Source organism: Stegostoma tigrinum, chromosome 16 (assembly GCF_030684315.1).
Source record: "Stegostoma tigrinum isolate sSteTig4 chromosome 16, sSteTig4.hap1, whole genome shotgun sequence".
NCBI lineage: Eukaryota > Metazoa > Chordata > Chondrichthyes > Orectolobiformes > Stegostomatidae > Stegostoma > Stegostoma tigrinum.
In genome coordinates this window covers 18,145,948-18,163,455 of record NC_081369.1, presented here as the reverse complement: position 1 = coordinate 18,163,455, position 17,508 = coordinate 18,145,948, and the positions used below count along the sequence as shown (strand labels likewise).

General features: G+C 41.0%; 1 protein-coding gene and 1 long non-coding RNA gene across 5 annotated transcripts in view; one reads left to right on the top strand and one right to left on the bottom strand.

The window, feature by feature from the left end:
- Positions 1-17,508, bottom strand: part of LOC125459643 (uncharacterized) — a 69,784-nt gene that overhangs the window by 26,505 nt on the left and 25,771 nt on the right. For 2 of the 3 annotated variants that reach the window (XR_007249070.2, XR_009446777.1), the window contains exon 4: positions 8,908-9,402. This is a non-coding gene — a long non-coding RNA (uncharacterized LOC125459643). Of the gene's footprint in view, positions 1-68; positions 231-8,907; positions 9,403-17,508 lie in introns of those variants that run through there. The other variant, XR_007249069.1, reaches the window with a different exon arrangement.
- The window catches only part of nutf2 (nuclear transport factor 2), a 52,082-nt gene that overhangs the window by 27,464 nt on the left and 7,110 nt on the right, over positions 1-17,508 (top strand). For both annotated transcript variants that reach the window (XM_048546259.2, XM_048546260.2), the window contains exon 4: positions 797-895. In XM_048546259.2, the coding sequence (XP_048402216.1) occupies positions 797-895 (99 nt within the window). The remainder of the gene's footprint in view (positions 1-796; positions 896-17,508) is intronic.

Sequence of the window (17,508 nt, the reverse complement as noted above, 5' to 3'; positions counted from 1 at the left end):
TATCATTTTAATAAATATTCAAGGCAATGTAGGCTTTCCAGGGCTAGGAGAAAGTGCAGAATACCTACCGTAACATTGATGTAATGGATGAAGAATGGTCCTCTGATTTTATTTTTTTGGGTTTGCCGAAACCTTAATCTTTTTTTAAGACTACAGTTTCCTTCGGTATGATCAGCTTTTGAGCAGAAATGTTCTTGTCTTTAGGTTGCCTAGAATGCATTAGTTACATCCTGAAACAGAAGAGAGAACCTTTTAATATGGGAGATCCTTTTTAATTGAACATTAAAAGCGCAGGCATTTATAAGTAAAGTTATGCTTGAATTTAAGAATGGTGACAGTATAACATTCTACGAAAACATTCTACAAAATTTGGGATCACCTGCAATCTGAAGTATATTTTTCCTGTTTATTCACCACATAGTACTGAGGCTTTCTTAAACAGCAATTGCCTGAAAACATTTGAAACTTCACAATATAATGGCTAGCAAATGATACGTTAAACACGTGATTGTTTCAGAAAATAAACTTTCAATGTATTCAGATGGTACTGTTTTATTAAAAAAAAGCTTGTTAGAAGCGAGCAATATCCAAGCACTTTTTTTTGTTTGTCTTAAACTGTCGACAAAATGTAATGCATTGCTGTTCTGAATTATGATGAATTGCTTGCATTTGAAACACCAGTCCAGTTGAAAATAATACTGATGTTGGTTCAGTGAATGCTATGAATGAGTGAGTTTTATCCAAGAATAAAATATTAGTGTTGTTCTTTTCATTGAGTTTGTCTTTTTAAACACAGGGCCTTCCATTTCGAAAAATACAACACAGCATAACTGCACAAGACCACCAGCCTACCCCAGACAGTTGCATCCTGAGTATGGTAGTGGGCCAACTTCAGGTAAGTGTTTCTGTTTGTGGTCTTGAATTTTATTCACATCTCTTAAACTGAGCTGATCTTGACTAAACTTATTTGTTCTGCTGTATATATTTTCCTATTATGCAAGCAGAATGGTGTCTAATTTATTTTAAATAAATTACATTCATATGTATGGATGCACAGTTAGAAATCCACCCAAAATAGCAGAAAATACATGGGAAGTAGGAATAGAAATATGCTGCCTTGGCCCACAGAGTCTCCTTTGCCATTCAATTAGATGACTGATCACCTACCTTAACCCTATTTTCCAGCACTGATCCCTTGATGTCTTTAATATTTGCAAGCTGTCAAACTGTCTTGAATATACTTGGCTGAACCTCCACAACCCTTTAGGTAGAGAATTCCATAATTTACCACCCTCTGAAGAAATTCCTCCTCCTCCACTGTCCGAAATGATGGCATCTTAATTTGAGACTTCTATACTGGCTGTAGACTCCTGACCAACACCTGTGCCTCTCAAAGGTCAGAGGAAGTGTCTTTCCTGCATCTACCATATTGAGCCCTGTAAGAAGATAAAGTTAGCTGTAAGAGCCCAGGAGTGATGCTTCATTGCAATTTTTTTTCTAAGCTAATGAATGTGAGCCCCAATCTCAGTCTCTCCTGATGGGACAATTCCACCATCGCAGGAATCTGTCAGGTAAATTTTTGTTACACTCGTGGTATGTGTATTCTTCATTAGCTAATGAGACAAAAACAATGCACAATGCTCCACTCTCCCAGGGTGCAGTCTCATCCAATCTCATAAAACTGAATCCAGATTTTTAAAAATTCCTTTGCTCAAATCCCCTTGTAAAAAAAAGTATAATTAAAACTTGCATCCCATCTTGAGTTAAATTACTTAAAAACTAATGGTAATTGATTACCTATTCGTTGATTGAACATTTTTTAAAGCAGTTTTATAGATCTTTCTTTGGGTTCTTGAACCCTGATGGACACCCCTGCCATTGCCATTTAGGAACACACTCTCCCTTTTTCACATCAGGGAAATATGAGCAGAATTATGACATTATGTATTTGAACATTTAATTCACCAGTAAGTTTCTGATGAACTTGCAGAAGTTGAATGTTGCAACTTTTGTTATAGCTGGCTTTCATGTGACAAAGGACAAATGGAAATAGTTCGTGTAAAATTAACTAGTTATGCACCGTAATTAGTTCTGTAGGTATACTGGGGGGAGAAAAAGTAACTGAAAGAGTTGCTGACTTTCTGGTTGTGCAATGGAATTGTCGCTGAACCTGTACTGACACAATGTTATGGTGGTAGAAGTAGTTATAGGAGCAGACATAGGCTATTCGGCCCCATGAGTCTGCTCTGCCATTTAGTGAGAACATGGATGACCTGATGATCTTCAAATCCATCATCCTGCCTTTTCCCCATATCTCTTGATTCCCTTAGTGATTACAGATCTGTCTATCAATCTTGAGTTTTCTCAATGACCTAGTTTCTGCAGCCTTCTGTGGTAAGAATTCCATGTTCACTGCCATCTGAGAGAATAAAAATTTTCCTCATCAGTGTCGTAAACAGGTAACCCCTAACTCTAGGACCAGTAAGCATAACCTCGGTCTCGTTGCTGGGAGTGTACTCTGGGTCTCTATCAACCCCAGAGAAATAGTAAATTTCAGTCAAGTGTAAAAGTGAGAGGGTAGTAATGAAGGATTTCACTTTCCCCAAAAGCAGTAGTCATTATGTGAAAGGCTTTGAGGGAGCAGAGGTCTTAAAACATGTCAGGAGATCTGTGTAAGTCAGAATGTAGAAGTCCTTCCAAGAGAGGTCCTGGTGGCGCCCCAGGACTTAGTTTTAAGTAATGAAGCTGGGCAAATGATTGTACTGTCACTGGGGAAGGGGAGAGATTTTACACCGATTTGTTGCATTAAAGGCTATTATAGAATCGGACCAGGATGGGCCTGAAATCCCAAGTTTTCAATTTGAACTTACTAATAAGAGACATGATTTGGCCAGAGTTGACAGGGAGCAGATATTTTCAGTAAGCCTATCTCCAAACTGTGGGGTGTATTCAGAAAGGAAATGTGGAAAGGCCAGCGTCTCCCAATAAAGAAATCAGTGGGACTTCTTTCTTGTGCAGCATTCGCAAGATTTGGATAAACAGCATTGAATTAAGAGGAAAAGGGAGGCCTGTGGCAAATACTGAGAGCTCAAAACAGCAGACTCCTGAGAGGAGTATGGAATGTGCAAAATAGAACTTAAAAGGGAAAGTGGGAGAGCTAAAAGCTGGTATGAAAGGATTCTGGCTGGTAAAATAAAGCAAAATCTGAAGTTATTTTACAGCTACATTGGGCCAAAAGAGTGAGGAGGGAAAGAGTAGGGCATGTTAAGGGCCAAATTGATAATTTGTTGAGCCAAAGAATGGGGGTTGGATTCTAAGCAAAACACTTCTGGTTGGTCTTCTCTAGTGAGAAGAACAGTATGGGTATAGAAATCAGGGAGATGCTCTATGATACAGTTAAAGAAATAAGCACAATGGACAGAAGGTTCTGCATGGTCTGGCAGGCTTAAAATTAGATATATCTCTCAGCCTAGACATACTGTTTTTCAAGCTGTTTAGTGAGACAACGGAGGAAAGAGTGGGGCACTTGAAAAAGTTTTCAGTTCCTCTGAAGAAAGTCACAGGAGAGGTGCTGGAGGACCGGACGTCACCCAGTGTGATAACATTAGTCAAGAAGGACGCAAGGGACAAACCAGGAAACTGCAGGCTGGTCAGTCTAAATTGTTAGGGAAACTATGGAAGCAATCCTGTGGGACAGAATTCATGTGCATTTGGAGAAGTGTGGATTAATCCAGAACAGTTAGTATGGTTTTGTTAAGGGGTGGTCATGTCCAACTGCTTGAAAGAATTATTTTGAAGAAGTAATCAAATGTCGCTGAGGGCAATGCTTTTGAAGTTATTTGAACTTCAGCAAGGCTTTTGATAAGGTCGTGCAAGTGATCATGATAGCACAGATGAGAGCCCATGGAATCTCAGGAAATAAGGCTAATTGTTTGCACAAGTGGCTGAGTGGCAGGAATCTGAGGCAATGGTTGGGTGTTTTTATGACTAGAAATCTGTGTTCAGTGGATATCTGCAGGGATCGGTGTTGGGCTCTTGCTGTTTGTGGTATATTACAAATGATTTGGTTTGAATGTAGGAGTATTTATCACTAAGTTTGTTGAAATGAGAAACATAGGTGGATGGTAAATAGTGAGGATGGTAGACTTTGACTCCAAGAGAATACAGATGGGCTGGACATATCAGCTGATCAGTGGCAAATGGAATTTGGTCCAGATGTCAGGGAATGCACTTGGGCAGGTCAAACAAGGCAGTGAAATATATGATAAATGGTAGGCCCCTGGGAAGCACTAATGATTGGAGGGACTGTGAATGTGCACCTTGTCCCTTAAGATGTCAGGACAGGTGGATAAAGTGTTTGAGAAACCATGTGATAGGCTTGTCTTTATTAGCTGAGGCATGGATTTTAAGAGTAGGCAGCTGGAACTGTGTAAAATGTTTGTTAGGCGACAGAGTATTGTGTGCAGTTCTGCAATCTGTGATTTAGGAGGGGTGTGATAGCACTGGAGACAGTGCAGAGCAGATTTACCAAGATGTTCCCTGGGTTGGAAAGCTCATTTAGAAGAGAGATTGGTCAGACTAGGATTGTACTCCTTAAAGCAGAGGCGACTGGAAGGGATTCAGATGTATAAAACTGGCACAGGGCAGACAGGAAATTTTTTTCTTGATGAAGTGATCAGTGACTGGGGACTTAAATATAAGATAAGGGACAGAAGGTTTCAAGGAGATAGGAGTTAAAAACCTTTACACCCTGTGGGTGGTGAGAATCTAGAACTCACTGCCTGTAAGAGTGGTAGGGGCAGCAAACCTCATTACATTTCAGAAGTGGAACTGAGTTGAAGACCCAAAAAAGAAATTAATCCAGCTTGTTCAAGTATGGATGTTTGATATCCTGCAAATGTTGTTTTAACTGGCACCTTATGAACGGATGTTCTTGATAAACTGGCAAAAGTTATACACCTGAAATAGGGGAGGTTTACTGTATTATGATGGCAGAGTAGTCAATTGTGGGTGCAAGTGAGAAGATCTCTGAGGTTTATTTAAGGCAAATTTGTATTATTATTTGAGATTTATGCTGCACGTAAAATAGTGTGTATACCCTGTGCATTATGTTAGTGTGTTTCTACATTGGACCTCTTCAATCGGAATATTTGATCAACTGGCACACTTGATTCCCCATAGGTTCCAGTTGTTGAACTTGTTGCTACATTTAACATTTTATAGTAGTCTGTCAGTTAATGGAACTGAGCATTTCTGTTTTCTCCAAAATGACTCAACTTGATATCCTACAAACCTGCAAGTAGAAATGACTGGAACAAGAAGAGCAACATGTAATTAGAGGACTGCAGCACCCAGTCTGGGGGTGGGGGGGGAACTGTCTTAGCGAGTGAATTTTGCATGTTGAAGAAATCAGTTGAGGGAGTGCATTTGAGAGGTAGTTGTAATTTTTAAGTATCAGAACTGGAATGGAATGATTTAACTTGAGGTGAGTGAAAACTTAGTGTCATCTTACCTGACCATGATGAGCAGTTTTCATTTAATTAGTTGTTTAATGATAGATATTGTAAGTTTAGATGCAAGATCACTGACATATAATTTAATCTCAAATACATGTTCAATATTTAAGTTGTACAGTTAGCAACAACTGAATCACTCAAGGGTTTAATTGAGAAGTTTCTGGTTTCAGTTGGTAAATTCTGCTTAATGTAATACTTTTAATAGCACGTGAAAATTATTTTTGTTACTTAAACTTTGATTTCACTTATGTAACTGCGGTGTCACTCAAGGTGAGCTCACAGTTCCATGTTGAAAATGTTCTTGATTGTACCATAAGTGTTTATGCCAAGTGAAGTATTTGCGCTCTGTTTTTGTCATATTTTCTGATCTGGTTAGTGGAGCACTTTGATGTAGAAAGAATGGAATCAAAATGGCTTGGTTGATTCTGAAATAGTTTTATTTTGCTATTTCCTGTGGCTAAAATTTCAAACCAGGCTGTTCAGTTCTTTTGAGTCACTTTTGTAATAACAGTTACTGTGTTTGTTTTGCTTTGTTTTGAAATTGTGTGTAGTTACCTTGATTTTTTTTTTAAACGGCATGGTCTTCTGGCCAGGCACGCTGACTTGATCTCAGTTGATACATAATCTTAGAAATTTCAGAACAGAGACATTTTGATGCCTCCTTTTTTGTTTACTGGTGCAATCTCAGAGCCACGTTTTCTTCTTTCCCTGTATACTTTCACATTCTTTCATTTTTCAAGAATGCATTGTAATGCAATTCCAACATCTCATATGTTCATGGTAAACCATTCACGCTTAAGCTATTGTGAGATAAAAGTTGTGATTTGCCTCTTGTAAATAATACAAGTTGATTTTTTTCCCCCGATGGTTAACTTCTGACCAGTAGAAACCTCTTATTATTTAGCCCCTCAAACATTTCTAATTCACGTAAATCACATGAGACTTCTGTCAGACTCTTTAAAGCTTTGAATTGTGAAACAAGGCCGAGCATTTTGACTTTTCTTTAAGTCTATAGTCTTTCATTCAGAGTGTCATTAGAATGAGTCTTCCGTGGCAGGCATATTTTTTAATAGCATGCCTAGAACTGCTTGCAGTGTTACCAATTCTGTGGTTTAACCATGCTATTTTGCACAAATTGAATTATATTCATTTGTTTCCATGTTTACTGTAGCTAAATAGAAAACTGAATTTTTTCTGGTTTTTTTGCGTACGTTCCCCATTTTAAATGATCATTTCATCTCTGCATCTTGCATCCTGTTACGAATTTGCGAACATTAGATAATGTTGTTTTACTGACCTGAAATTTTACACCTGAACACATAAAATTTTATTCTGAACTTTACCGTTTCTGAATTTATGCTGCTTGTAAACATTGAGAAAAATTACTTGGTTTTTTTTTCAGTTACAGCAGCTGGAATTGGCGAAGGTAGCAAATTGTCTAGGGCTGGTCCAACAATCCAGATTCATTCTTGACTGCCTGTCAGATTATTATTGTATGCACATGATATCCATAGATCAATTTCTGCCAGTTTAGTGTGCATATGTTGGCTGAAGTTTACTAGATTTAGGTCGTACGGACTTCAGAAACCATAATTTTTCATATAGTTAAACTGAACACTTGCAGGCTTAACACTTATTTGTTTCTGCTTTGGATTATTATTGGTACTTGGTAATCTATTTTATTGCTTTAGAGGATAGAATCATTAAACCTTTAGTCTTCAGGGAATTTTCTCAGATGGTTGGTTTTTAAAAATGCAGGAATATGAAATCACTTTCTGTAACAACCTGTTATTTCATCTTTTGTTCAGGCAGATGACGATCAAGTTATAGGCTTCCAACAAACATTTTTGTTGAAATGTCTTAGTGATACCTGGGTGTGCACCAATGAGGTCTTCAGGCTAGCACTTCACAACTTTTAATAAACAATCATCTTTCTCTTCTCCTGTCTTTCCTCCTCCCCAGTAAGCATTACATTTTGCAGTTTTGCATGTGTGTGATCTTTGCAGGAATTTGCTTGATGCTGGTGTGGGCTTTGTTTGTCTTGTCTTGATCTTTAATAGTTTTATTGGAGCTAGTAAAATGCAAAGCATAGTGTAAATTTTCAAACTTTTCGATCTGTATATTTTCATTTGAATACCAACACATCAAAGCAATTCTGTCCAGTTCAACTAACTTGCAAGTGTTTGTTCGATGCTTGTTAACTATTAATTGCTAATTAGTGTGTCATTCATTTTGCATTAATCTAAATCCTTGATCTGTTGCAGGTATGTTACATTTTAGTTTGTGGATGGTGGGAGAATTTTGCAGGCATGCAGTAATTTGATCTGTATTGTCTGAGCCCGATTGTGACTATTCTAAATTCAAATAAGCTTGTTAAATGGTTTGCTATTTGCAACATGTCAAGTATTGCCTACAGTGTTCTGGAGTTTCCTTTTTGGACACAACCTGGAGATGTGCCCTTTTTAATGTCAAGTGGCATCCAAACATTCTCTCAATTGCAGTGGAATATACTCCAAAGCTTTAAAATTGCATAGATCAGCATTGCTAGCTGCACATCGGTATAGATTCACAGGTTGTGGCTGTTTCTGGAAAGCTCCATATTTTTCTACATCGATCCCGAATTATCTCGGCGCTGGAGGTGAAACACTGCAGTTTAGATGGTGATTGTATGCCCTCGGTGCTGAAATGTGCACAGTGTTTAGGAGTTTGACTAGGTGTGATTAAGGAACAATGACTGACATAGGATGGTGAAAGATTTGGGATGGAAATTTGGAGGTGTTCTCATGCACCTGTTCCTCTACCTCCAAGGAAGTAGTGGGCATCGGTTGGGAGGTTTTGAATGAGTTGTAAGGTATGTTGTAGGTGGTATGCACTTTACCACGAGGACACCAAGGGCTGTAGCAAGTGAATATTTAAGCTGCGCATGGAGTGCCTATCAAGCACACTACTAATGTTAGCCTTTGGAGTGGTGTTAAAGCTGCACTCATCTGGGCAAGTCTAAGGTATTCCAGAATATTCCTGGTTTTTGTGTGGATAATGGAATGGCTTTGGGCAATTAGGGGAGTCATTTGTATATTATTGATTCTGTCTGCTTTTGCAGCCTGGATATTTACAGTTGAGTTTCTAGATAATGGTAACACACTTCAGCATGTTGATGGGGCCATGATGGTGACGACATTACATGTCAAGGGGAGGTGGCTAGATTCGCTCTATGTAGTCAAATGCTTAAAATGAAACATCACAACCCATTGAACTGTCAATTATGCACAATAGTCACATATTCGTAAGAACCTGTAATTGGAAGCTTCTTAATTTTTAATGCGATGTGGCCAGATTGTTGTTACAAGCATTTCATTCTGCCCACAATTCCACTATCTTTGAAACCATATAGTTAGTTTTACGAATTGATGACTGTGAATTTGAGCAAGCGTGTGGAGGAGATGCTGGGATGATACAGAAAAGTCATTCTTGAAATAACCTTCTAGCCTTTCTGAAGTAGAATGTTATGTCATCCATGGAACTGTTTGCGGGGGCGGGGGCGCAGTTCAGTGCGTGGAAGTGGGAGTAACTTGAAAGCACTTTTTCAATATTCTATTTGATTTATATTGTCCAGCAATTTGTAGTGCCTACTGCTGTTTAGCATGATGGCAATGACTTTCTGGGAATACTGTAATAGCATTGACTTCAGGGGTAAGTGGTCAAATGTATATCAGAACTGTCAGGTACTCAAAGACCATTTGTTTTTCTTCAGTTATCTCCCTTAGATTCTCAATTATCTGGAGTAGAGTTGCCATGGAACCAACTGTTCTTCAGTTACATAGTAGTTTCTCATTGGAGCCTTGGTGATTGACCTTTGTGATGGCGAGCAGAATTCAGCCTTTTCCACCTGTTTGTAAGATAAATTGCATGATAAAATGAGGGTCCTCATTGACCCAAGATGGCTAAAACCATTTGCAGAATTCCTGCTGCCTCAAGTCAAAAAAACCATACGGATTAGGAGTCTGAACTTGGAGCAGCTTGTGGTACAACCCACTAGGGAACAGGCAATACTGGATTTAGTGTTATGCAGTGAGGCAGACTTGATAAGGGACTGAAGGTAAAGGAATCCTTAAGAGGCAGTGATCATAAGATGATAGAAATTACTCTGCAATTTGAGTGGGAGAAGATAGAATCAGAGGTTACAGTATTAAAGCTGAATAAAGGTTACTACAGAGGTATGAAGGACGAGCTGGGCAGAATTGACTGGAAGAAGAGCCTAGCAATGGTAGGATTTTGTGGGACTATTTCAGCAGATGCAGCAAAACTTCATCCTAGGAAAAAGAATCATGGTAGAGGGAGCAGGAGGCAACCATGGCTGACTAAGGAAGTTAGGGATAGCATAAAAGCAAAAGAAAAGCATATAATGTGGTGAAGGGCCGTGGGAAACCGGAGGACTGGAAAGCTTAGAAATACCAACAGAGAACAACAAACAAAGTAAATAAGGAGAGAGAAGATTAAATGAGGCGAAGCTGGCCAGTAATATAAATGAAGACTGTAAGAGTTTCTTAAGATATGTCAGTGGCAAAAGTGGACATTGGACCACTGAAACTGACAGTGGAGAGATAGTAGTGGGGAACAAGGAAATGGCTGAGGAACTGAATAATTACTTCGCATCAATCTTTGCAGTGGAAGACACGAGTAATCTACCAAAAATTCAAGAGTCAGGGGGCAGAGCTGAGTATGGTGGCCATCACCAAGGAAAAGGTGCCAGTAAAACTGATTGGCCTGAAGGTGGACAAATCACCTGGACCAGTTGGACTACACCCCAGAGTGCTAAAGAAAATAGCTGAAGAGATAGTGGAAGCGTTAGTGGTGATCTTTCAGGAATCCCTAGAATCAGGGAGGATTCCAGAGGACTGGAAAATTGCTAACGTGACATCCCTGTTTAAAAAGGGAGGAAGGCAAATGTTGAAAAATTACAGGCCAATTAGCCTAAACTTAGCCGTGGGCAAGATTTTGGAATCCATTGTAAAGGATGAGATTTCTGAATATTTGGAACTGTGTAGTGAAATAGGGCAAAGTCAGCATTCGTCAGTGGGAGGTCGTGCCTGACAAATCTAGAATTCTTTTGAGGAAGTAATGAGCAGGGTAGACCAAGGAGAGCCAATGGATATTATCTACCTGGACTTCAAGAAGGCCGTTGATTAGGTGCCATATGGGAGGATACTGCATAAGATAAGGGCCCATGGTAGGTGGAGAGACAGGTGGTATTGAGGAGGTGGCGAGGCTGCAGAAGGACTTGGACAGGTTAGGACAGTGGGCAAAAAAGTGGCAGATGGACTACAACTTTAAGTCTGAGGCCATGTAAGAAGAGCAAAAGGATGGACTATTTTCTAAATGAGAAAATTCAGAAGTCTGAAGTGCGGAGAAATTTGGGAGTTATAGTCCAGGATTCTCTCAAGGTAAACTTGCAGGTTGAATCGGTAGTCAGGAAGGCAAATGCAATGTTGGCATTTATTTTGAAAGGACTTGAATATGAAAGCAGGAATGTACTACTGAGGCTTTTTAAGGTGCTGGTTAGGCCATGTTTGAAGTATTGTGTGCAGTTTTGGGCCCCGTATCTTGGGAAGGATATACTGGCCCTGGAGTAGGTTCAAAGGAGGTTCATGAGAATAGTCCCAGGAATGGAAAGCTTAACATTTGAGGAACATTTTGAGGACTCTGGGACTATACTCACTGGAGTTTAGAAGGTTGAGGGAGGATCTAATTGAAACCTTCAAAATACTTAATGGCCTGGACAAAGTGGATGTTGGGAAGATGCTTCCATTGGTACGAGAGTCTAGGACCCAAAGGCACAGCCTCAGTAAAGGGAAGATCTCTTAGAACAGAGATAAGGAGAAACGTCTTCAGCCAGGGAGTGGTGAATCATGGAATTCACTGCCACAGAAGGATGTGGAGGCCAGGTCATTGAGTACATTTAAGACTGAGATAGAGAGGTTCTTGATTATCTGGGGATCACAGATTATGGGGAGAAAGCAGAAGAATGGGGTTGAGGAACTTATCAGCCATGATTGAATGGCAGAGAAGACTTGATGGGCTGAATGGCCTAATTTCTGCTCCTATGTTTTGTTTTATGAACCAGCTGAAATTGTTAAGCAATCATACTATTGATGTTCTGACTTTTGAGGACATGGGTAGGCTAAGGGGAAGCATTTGGAAATGCAGAACAGCTTATTCAAGCAGGATTGCTGAGTTTTGAGACTTGTTGGTCAGCTGATCCAGTCTGGCTCTATTTCAAAGAATTGTTTTAAAAACAGTGCTAATAGTTCTCTTGATAATATTTGAAGTGGTGAATCATCAGAATATGGTAATGGTATAACACTTGTGATTTCTCATTCTGAAATTAGGGAATTTGTAGTGCAAATAATAAGCTGTGGTTGTTGTGCTTGGGGTTTCCACTCTTTCCTGACATCTTAAAGTAAAAGAAAATTAGAACGGAGCACAAGACATTTTTAGAAGCTATTTAACATGGAGCTAGCCAACACACTGGAGAGAGGCTGCCTGAGATAGAGGAACATTGCTTTATTCCTTATGATTCATTTCTAATATATTGAACAGAGTCCTACCATTTCTGTGTCCTCCAGATTGTCATTCTGAACTAATCCCATTCTGAACTGCTCCCCTCTGCCTGCACATGTCCGTGTTCCTCTGTTCCCTTCCTGTTCATGAGTCTGTTTAAATGCTTCTTAAAGATTACTGTGGTATCTGATTCTACCACCTCCCCCGGCAGCATGTTCCGGGCCCTTATTACCCTCTGTACTTAGACTCTTGGTTAGAAATAATTTATTGACAGATGATTTGGTTTTCAGTAGTAATGTGAAGTTCTCTTCTTGTGTAGAATGTGTTGAGCGCTGGTATTTCGGAGGGATTGAATGCTATTGATCCACCAATCCTGTCTCCTAGAACATAGAACAGTACAGCACAGAACAGGCCCTTCAGCCCACAATGTTATGCCGACCATTGATTCTCATGTATGCACCCTCAAATTTCTGCGACCATATACATGTCCAGCAGTCTCTTAAATGACCCCAATGACCTTGCTTCCACAACTGCTGGCAACGCATTCCATGCTCTCTCAACTCTCTGCGTAAAGAACCTGCCTCTGACATCCCCTCTATACTTTCCACCAATCAGCTTAAAACTATGACCCCTCGTGTTAGCCATTTCTGCCCTGGGAAATAGTCTCTGGCTATCAACTCTATCTATGCCTCTCATTATCTTGTATACCTCAATTAGGTTCCCTCTCCTCCTCCTTTTCTCCAATGAAAAGAGACCGAGCTCAGTCAACCTCTCTTCATAAGATAAGCCCTCCAGTCCAGGCAGCATCCTGGTAAACCTCCTCTGAACCCTCTCCAAAACATCCACATCTTTCCTATAATAGGGCGCCCAGAACTGGACGCAGTATTCCAAGTGCGGTCTAACCAAAGTTTTTTTTAAAGAGCTGCAACAAGATCTCACGACTCTTAAACTCAATCCCTCTGTTAATGAAAGCCAAAACACCATATGCTTTCTTAACAACCCTGTCCACTTGGGTGGCCATTTTAAGGGATCTATGTATCTGCACACCAAGATCCCTCTGTTCCTCCACGCTGCCAAGAAAGAAAGGATTCTGAGGGATAAGATTTATGACCATCTGGAAGAGCATGGCTTGATCAAATACAGTCAACACGGCTTTGTGAGGGGTAGGTCATGCCTTACAAACCTTATCGAGTTTTTTGAGGATGTGACTAGAAAAGTTGATGAGGGTCGAGCTGTGGATGTGGTGTATAAGGACTTCAGTAAGGCATTTGATAAGGTTCCCCATGGTAGGCTCATTCAGAAGGTCAGGAGGAATGGGATACAGGGGAACTTAGCTGCTTGGATACAGAATTGGCTGGCCAACAGAAGACAGCGAGTGGTAGTAGAAGGAAAATATTCTGCCTGGAAGTCAGTGGTGAGTGGGGTTCCACAGGGCTCTGTCCTTGGGCCTCTACTGTTTGTAATTTTTATTAATGACTTGGACGAGGGGATTGAAGGATGGGTCAGCAAGTTTGCAGACGACACAAAGGTCGGAGGTGTCGTTGACAGTGTAGAGGGCTTTTGTAGGCTGCAGCGGGACATTGACAGGATGCAGAGATGGGCTGAGAGGTGGCAGATGGAGTTCAACCTGGCTAAATGCGAGGTGATGCATTTTGGAAGGTCGAATTTGAAAGCTGAGTACAGAATTAAGGATAGGATTCTTCTGTAGAATATATCCTTTTTTACTCTGTTTTTATTGGGGGATGTTACTCTTTAAAGTGCCTAGTATGCATCTGGGCAGCGATGTTCTCCTGGTGTCCAGGTCAATATTTTCCATCTGTCAAAATGATTTTTAATAAAACATACTGATTGTGCCAATGTGGGACCACTTTATGGGTAAGTTTTCCTGTGTTTCAAAAGCTCATCTGCTATGCAAGTACCTTGGCCCTGTTTTAAACCTTTGGGTGCTCTTTCAGGGCTAGGTTATGGAGAAATCTTCTGAGTGTTGTGCTACTTTAAAACTCAGCCCTCCGCCCTCTTCTGAGGTAGAGTCATTGAAAATGCTTAAGTTGTTAGGGTAATTGAGAGTTTATCAGGGGTAGGTGGGAATGTCGAATTCAAAACTCAATCAGATCACACGTAGTCTTACTGAATGCAGAGCAGGCTCGAGGGTCCATATAGTCCAGTTCCCCTAAGAGTGTATTTTTTTTTTGTCATGTAACCAGAATGCCATATAAATAAAGTGAAAGTTCTAGGAAGATCTTAAGTCCATGCACTCGTGGCAGTGAAAAGAAGCACCAGAAAGGCATTTGATGACTTGTCTTAGGATTTAAATTTTGACATCCAATCCTTGGAAATTTGATAAGATTTGCTACAATTGGCACAACAGAAAAAACAAAAAATTGGCCCCATTATGAAAGGAAGTGCACATCAGAGGGAGAGAGAAAAGTAATGAAATGTGAGGCTGGATGAACACAGCAGGCCCAGCAGCATCTCAGGAGCACAAAAGCTGACGTTTCGGGCCTAGACCCTTCATCAGAGAGTGGGATGGGGTGAGGGTTCTGGAATAAATAGGGAGAGAGGGGGAGGCGGACCGAAGATGGAGTCCAAAGAAGATAGGGAGGGGATAGGTCAGTCCAGGGAAGACGGATAGGTCAAGGAGGTGGGATGAGGTTAGTAGGTTGGAGATGGAGGTGCGGCTTGGGGTGGGAGGAAGGGATGGGTGAGAGGAAGGACAGGTTGGACTAGTTTTGGGATGCAGTGGGTGGAGGGGAAGAGCTTGGCTGGTTGTGTGGTGCAGTGGGGGGAGGGGACGAACTGGGCTGGTTTTGGGATGCGGTGGGGGAAGGGGAGATTTTGAAGCTGGTGAAGTCCACATTGATACCATTGGGCTGCAGGGTTCCCAAGTGGAATATGAGTTGCTGTTCCTGCAACCTTTGGGTGGCATGTGTGGCACTGCAGAAGGCCCATGATGGACATATCATCTAAAGAATGGGAGGGGGAGTGGAAATGGTTTGCGACTGGGAGGTGCATTTGTTTATTGCGAGCCGAGCGGAGGTGTTCTGCGAAGCTGTCCCCAAGCCTCCGCTTGGTTTCCTCAATGTAGAGGACACCACACCGGGTGCAGTGGATACAGTATACCACATTGGCAGATGTGCAGGTGAACCTCTGCTTAATGTGGAAAGTCATCTTGGGGCCTGGGATAGGGGTGAGGGAGGTGGTGTGGGGGCAAGTGTAGCATATCCTGCGGTTGCAGGGGAAGGTGCCGGGTGTGGTGGGGTTGGAGGGCAGTGTGGAGCGAACAAGGGAGTTACGGAGAGAGTGGTCTCTCCGGAAAGCAGACAGGGGTGGTGATGGAAAAATGTCTTGGGTGGTGGGGTCGGATTGTAGATGGCGGAAGTGTCGGAGGATGAAGTGTTGTATCCGGAGGTTGGTGGGGTGGTGTGTGAGAACGAGGGGGATCCTCTTTGGGCGGTCGTGGCGGGGGTGGGGTGTGAGGGATGTGTTGCCGGAAATGCGGTTAAGGGTGTTCTTGACCACTGGGGGGGAAGTTGCGGTCCTTGAAGAACGTGGACATCTGGGATGTGTGGGAGTGGAATGCCTCATCGTGGGAGCAGATGTGGCGGAGGAATTGGGAATAGGGGATGGAATTTTTGCAGGAGGGTGGGTGGGAGGATGTGTATTCTAGGTAGCTGGCTTGAAATGGACATCAGTTACAAGCTGGTTGCCTGAGATGGAGACAGAGGTCCAGGAAGGTGAGGGATGTGCTGAAGATGGCCCAGGTGAACTGAAGTTGGGGTGGAAGGTGTTGGTGAAGTGGATGAACTGTTTGAGCTCCTCTGGGGAGCAAGAGGCGGTGCCGATACAGTCATCAATGTAACGGAGGAAGAGTTGGGGTTTGGGGCCTGTGTAGGTGTGGAAGAGGGACTGAGAAAAGTGCTGGGGGAGGAAATACTGACCTGTAAGTGGTCCAAAACTCTCAACAGCATCTGCTGCAGCATTGTCATATTTGCAGCAGATCTTTATGGATAGGTATTGGTTCAGCAGTCACCTCCATACCCATTGGCACCAAATCAAACACCCAAATACTGAACGTGGTCATTTTTGTTGGAATCATGAAGGACAACCATGAAAGCAATCAAGACTGTATTTTGAGTTTGGATATGAATATGTGCATAACTTAGGTCTGTTTTGTTAAATTCTTGGTTGAATATTATTCGTATATTAGTCGTATGATTGTTTGAACAACATTTGATGGGAATATGTGAGTTTTAGTTTTGTCTTCCAAGCGTTCAGTAAAATAGTTGAGTATTTGAAATATCCTGCTCAGTCTGCTGAAATTTTGTGGCAGATTGGCTCAGTGATGTTACATTCACTACTTGATCTGAAATGTACAGATTCAAACTTGTTAAACTGTGGTTTATTCCTTCCAAAGAAGGAGAATTGGTTCACTGCATCTGCTCAGTTAACTGAGGAATGTCTTGCAAGAATGCCAGTGGCTCAAGAACTGGTTTTTATAAATGCAGTTTGCCATGTATAATTTTACACTGTTGTTTGACCAGACACAATTGGAGACTGACAAACAATTTTGGCTGACCTCAGTCAGTTTCATTGTTGAAGCAGCCAGTTAAGTACTGGGGACAATTGTAAAACAAGTTTTAATACCTTTTACTAAAAAGCTATTATAAGATAACTAAAACAACTGAAATGTGCTGTATTAAAACAGGTCATGGGATGCATTTACTTTGTGAAAAATCACTTTGTTTTTTGTGGTTCTGATGTTATTGTTGAGCTGACTGTTTATAAGGATACTGTGTGCATAATACTGAAGGGAACAGCATATTGCTAAATTTCTGTGATCTGATGTATTTTCAGGTTTAACGGTAAACCTGTTAAAAGCTTTGGCAAAATTTTGTTTTGATACATCAGAAGCTGACTGAAGATTCATGTCCCAAGTACTCCAGCATAGCTTCACAGTAATGGTAAAGAATTTTGAGGCATCATCAATACCAAATTGAAATGAGAATTAAGTGAGTTGCTTGCAGATTGAGTTTGTCAAACAACTAACTAAAAAAAATAGATTATAGGCCTTGAAGCCACCATGCCCTTCAGTTGAACTGAAAATCTACAAACGTGTAAACTCTCAGCATAGACCCTGAATTAATGTATTACTACTTGACATAACTTGAAGATGAGAAATGCACTGTTGCTTTTGGACTTAATTAAATAATTAACGTTTAGATTTTGACACTTCTTAAAGTGCTTAAGGAATAAGAGGAGGTTATTTGAGTCCATGTGGTTCTGAGTGCAACATTCTTGTCAGATTGTTCTCTTGCAGTGGCCCTGCAAGTCTATTTTCCTCAAATGCACATTGAATTTCCTTTTTGAAATTATTTATCACCCGCATTACAGACTGCTGCATAAAGGAAGATCAATAACTTGTGAATAGCCAAAA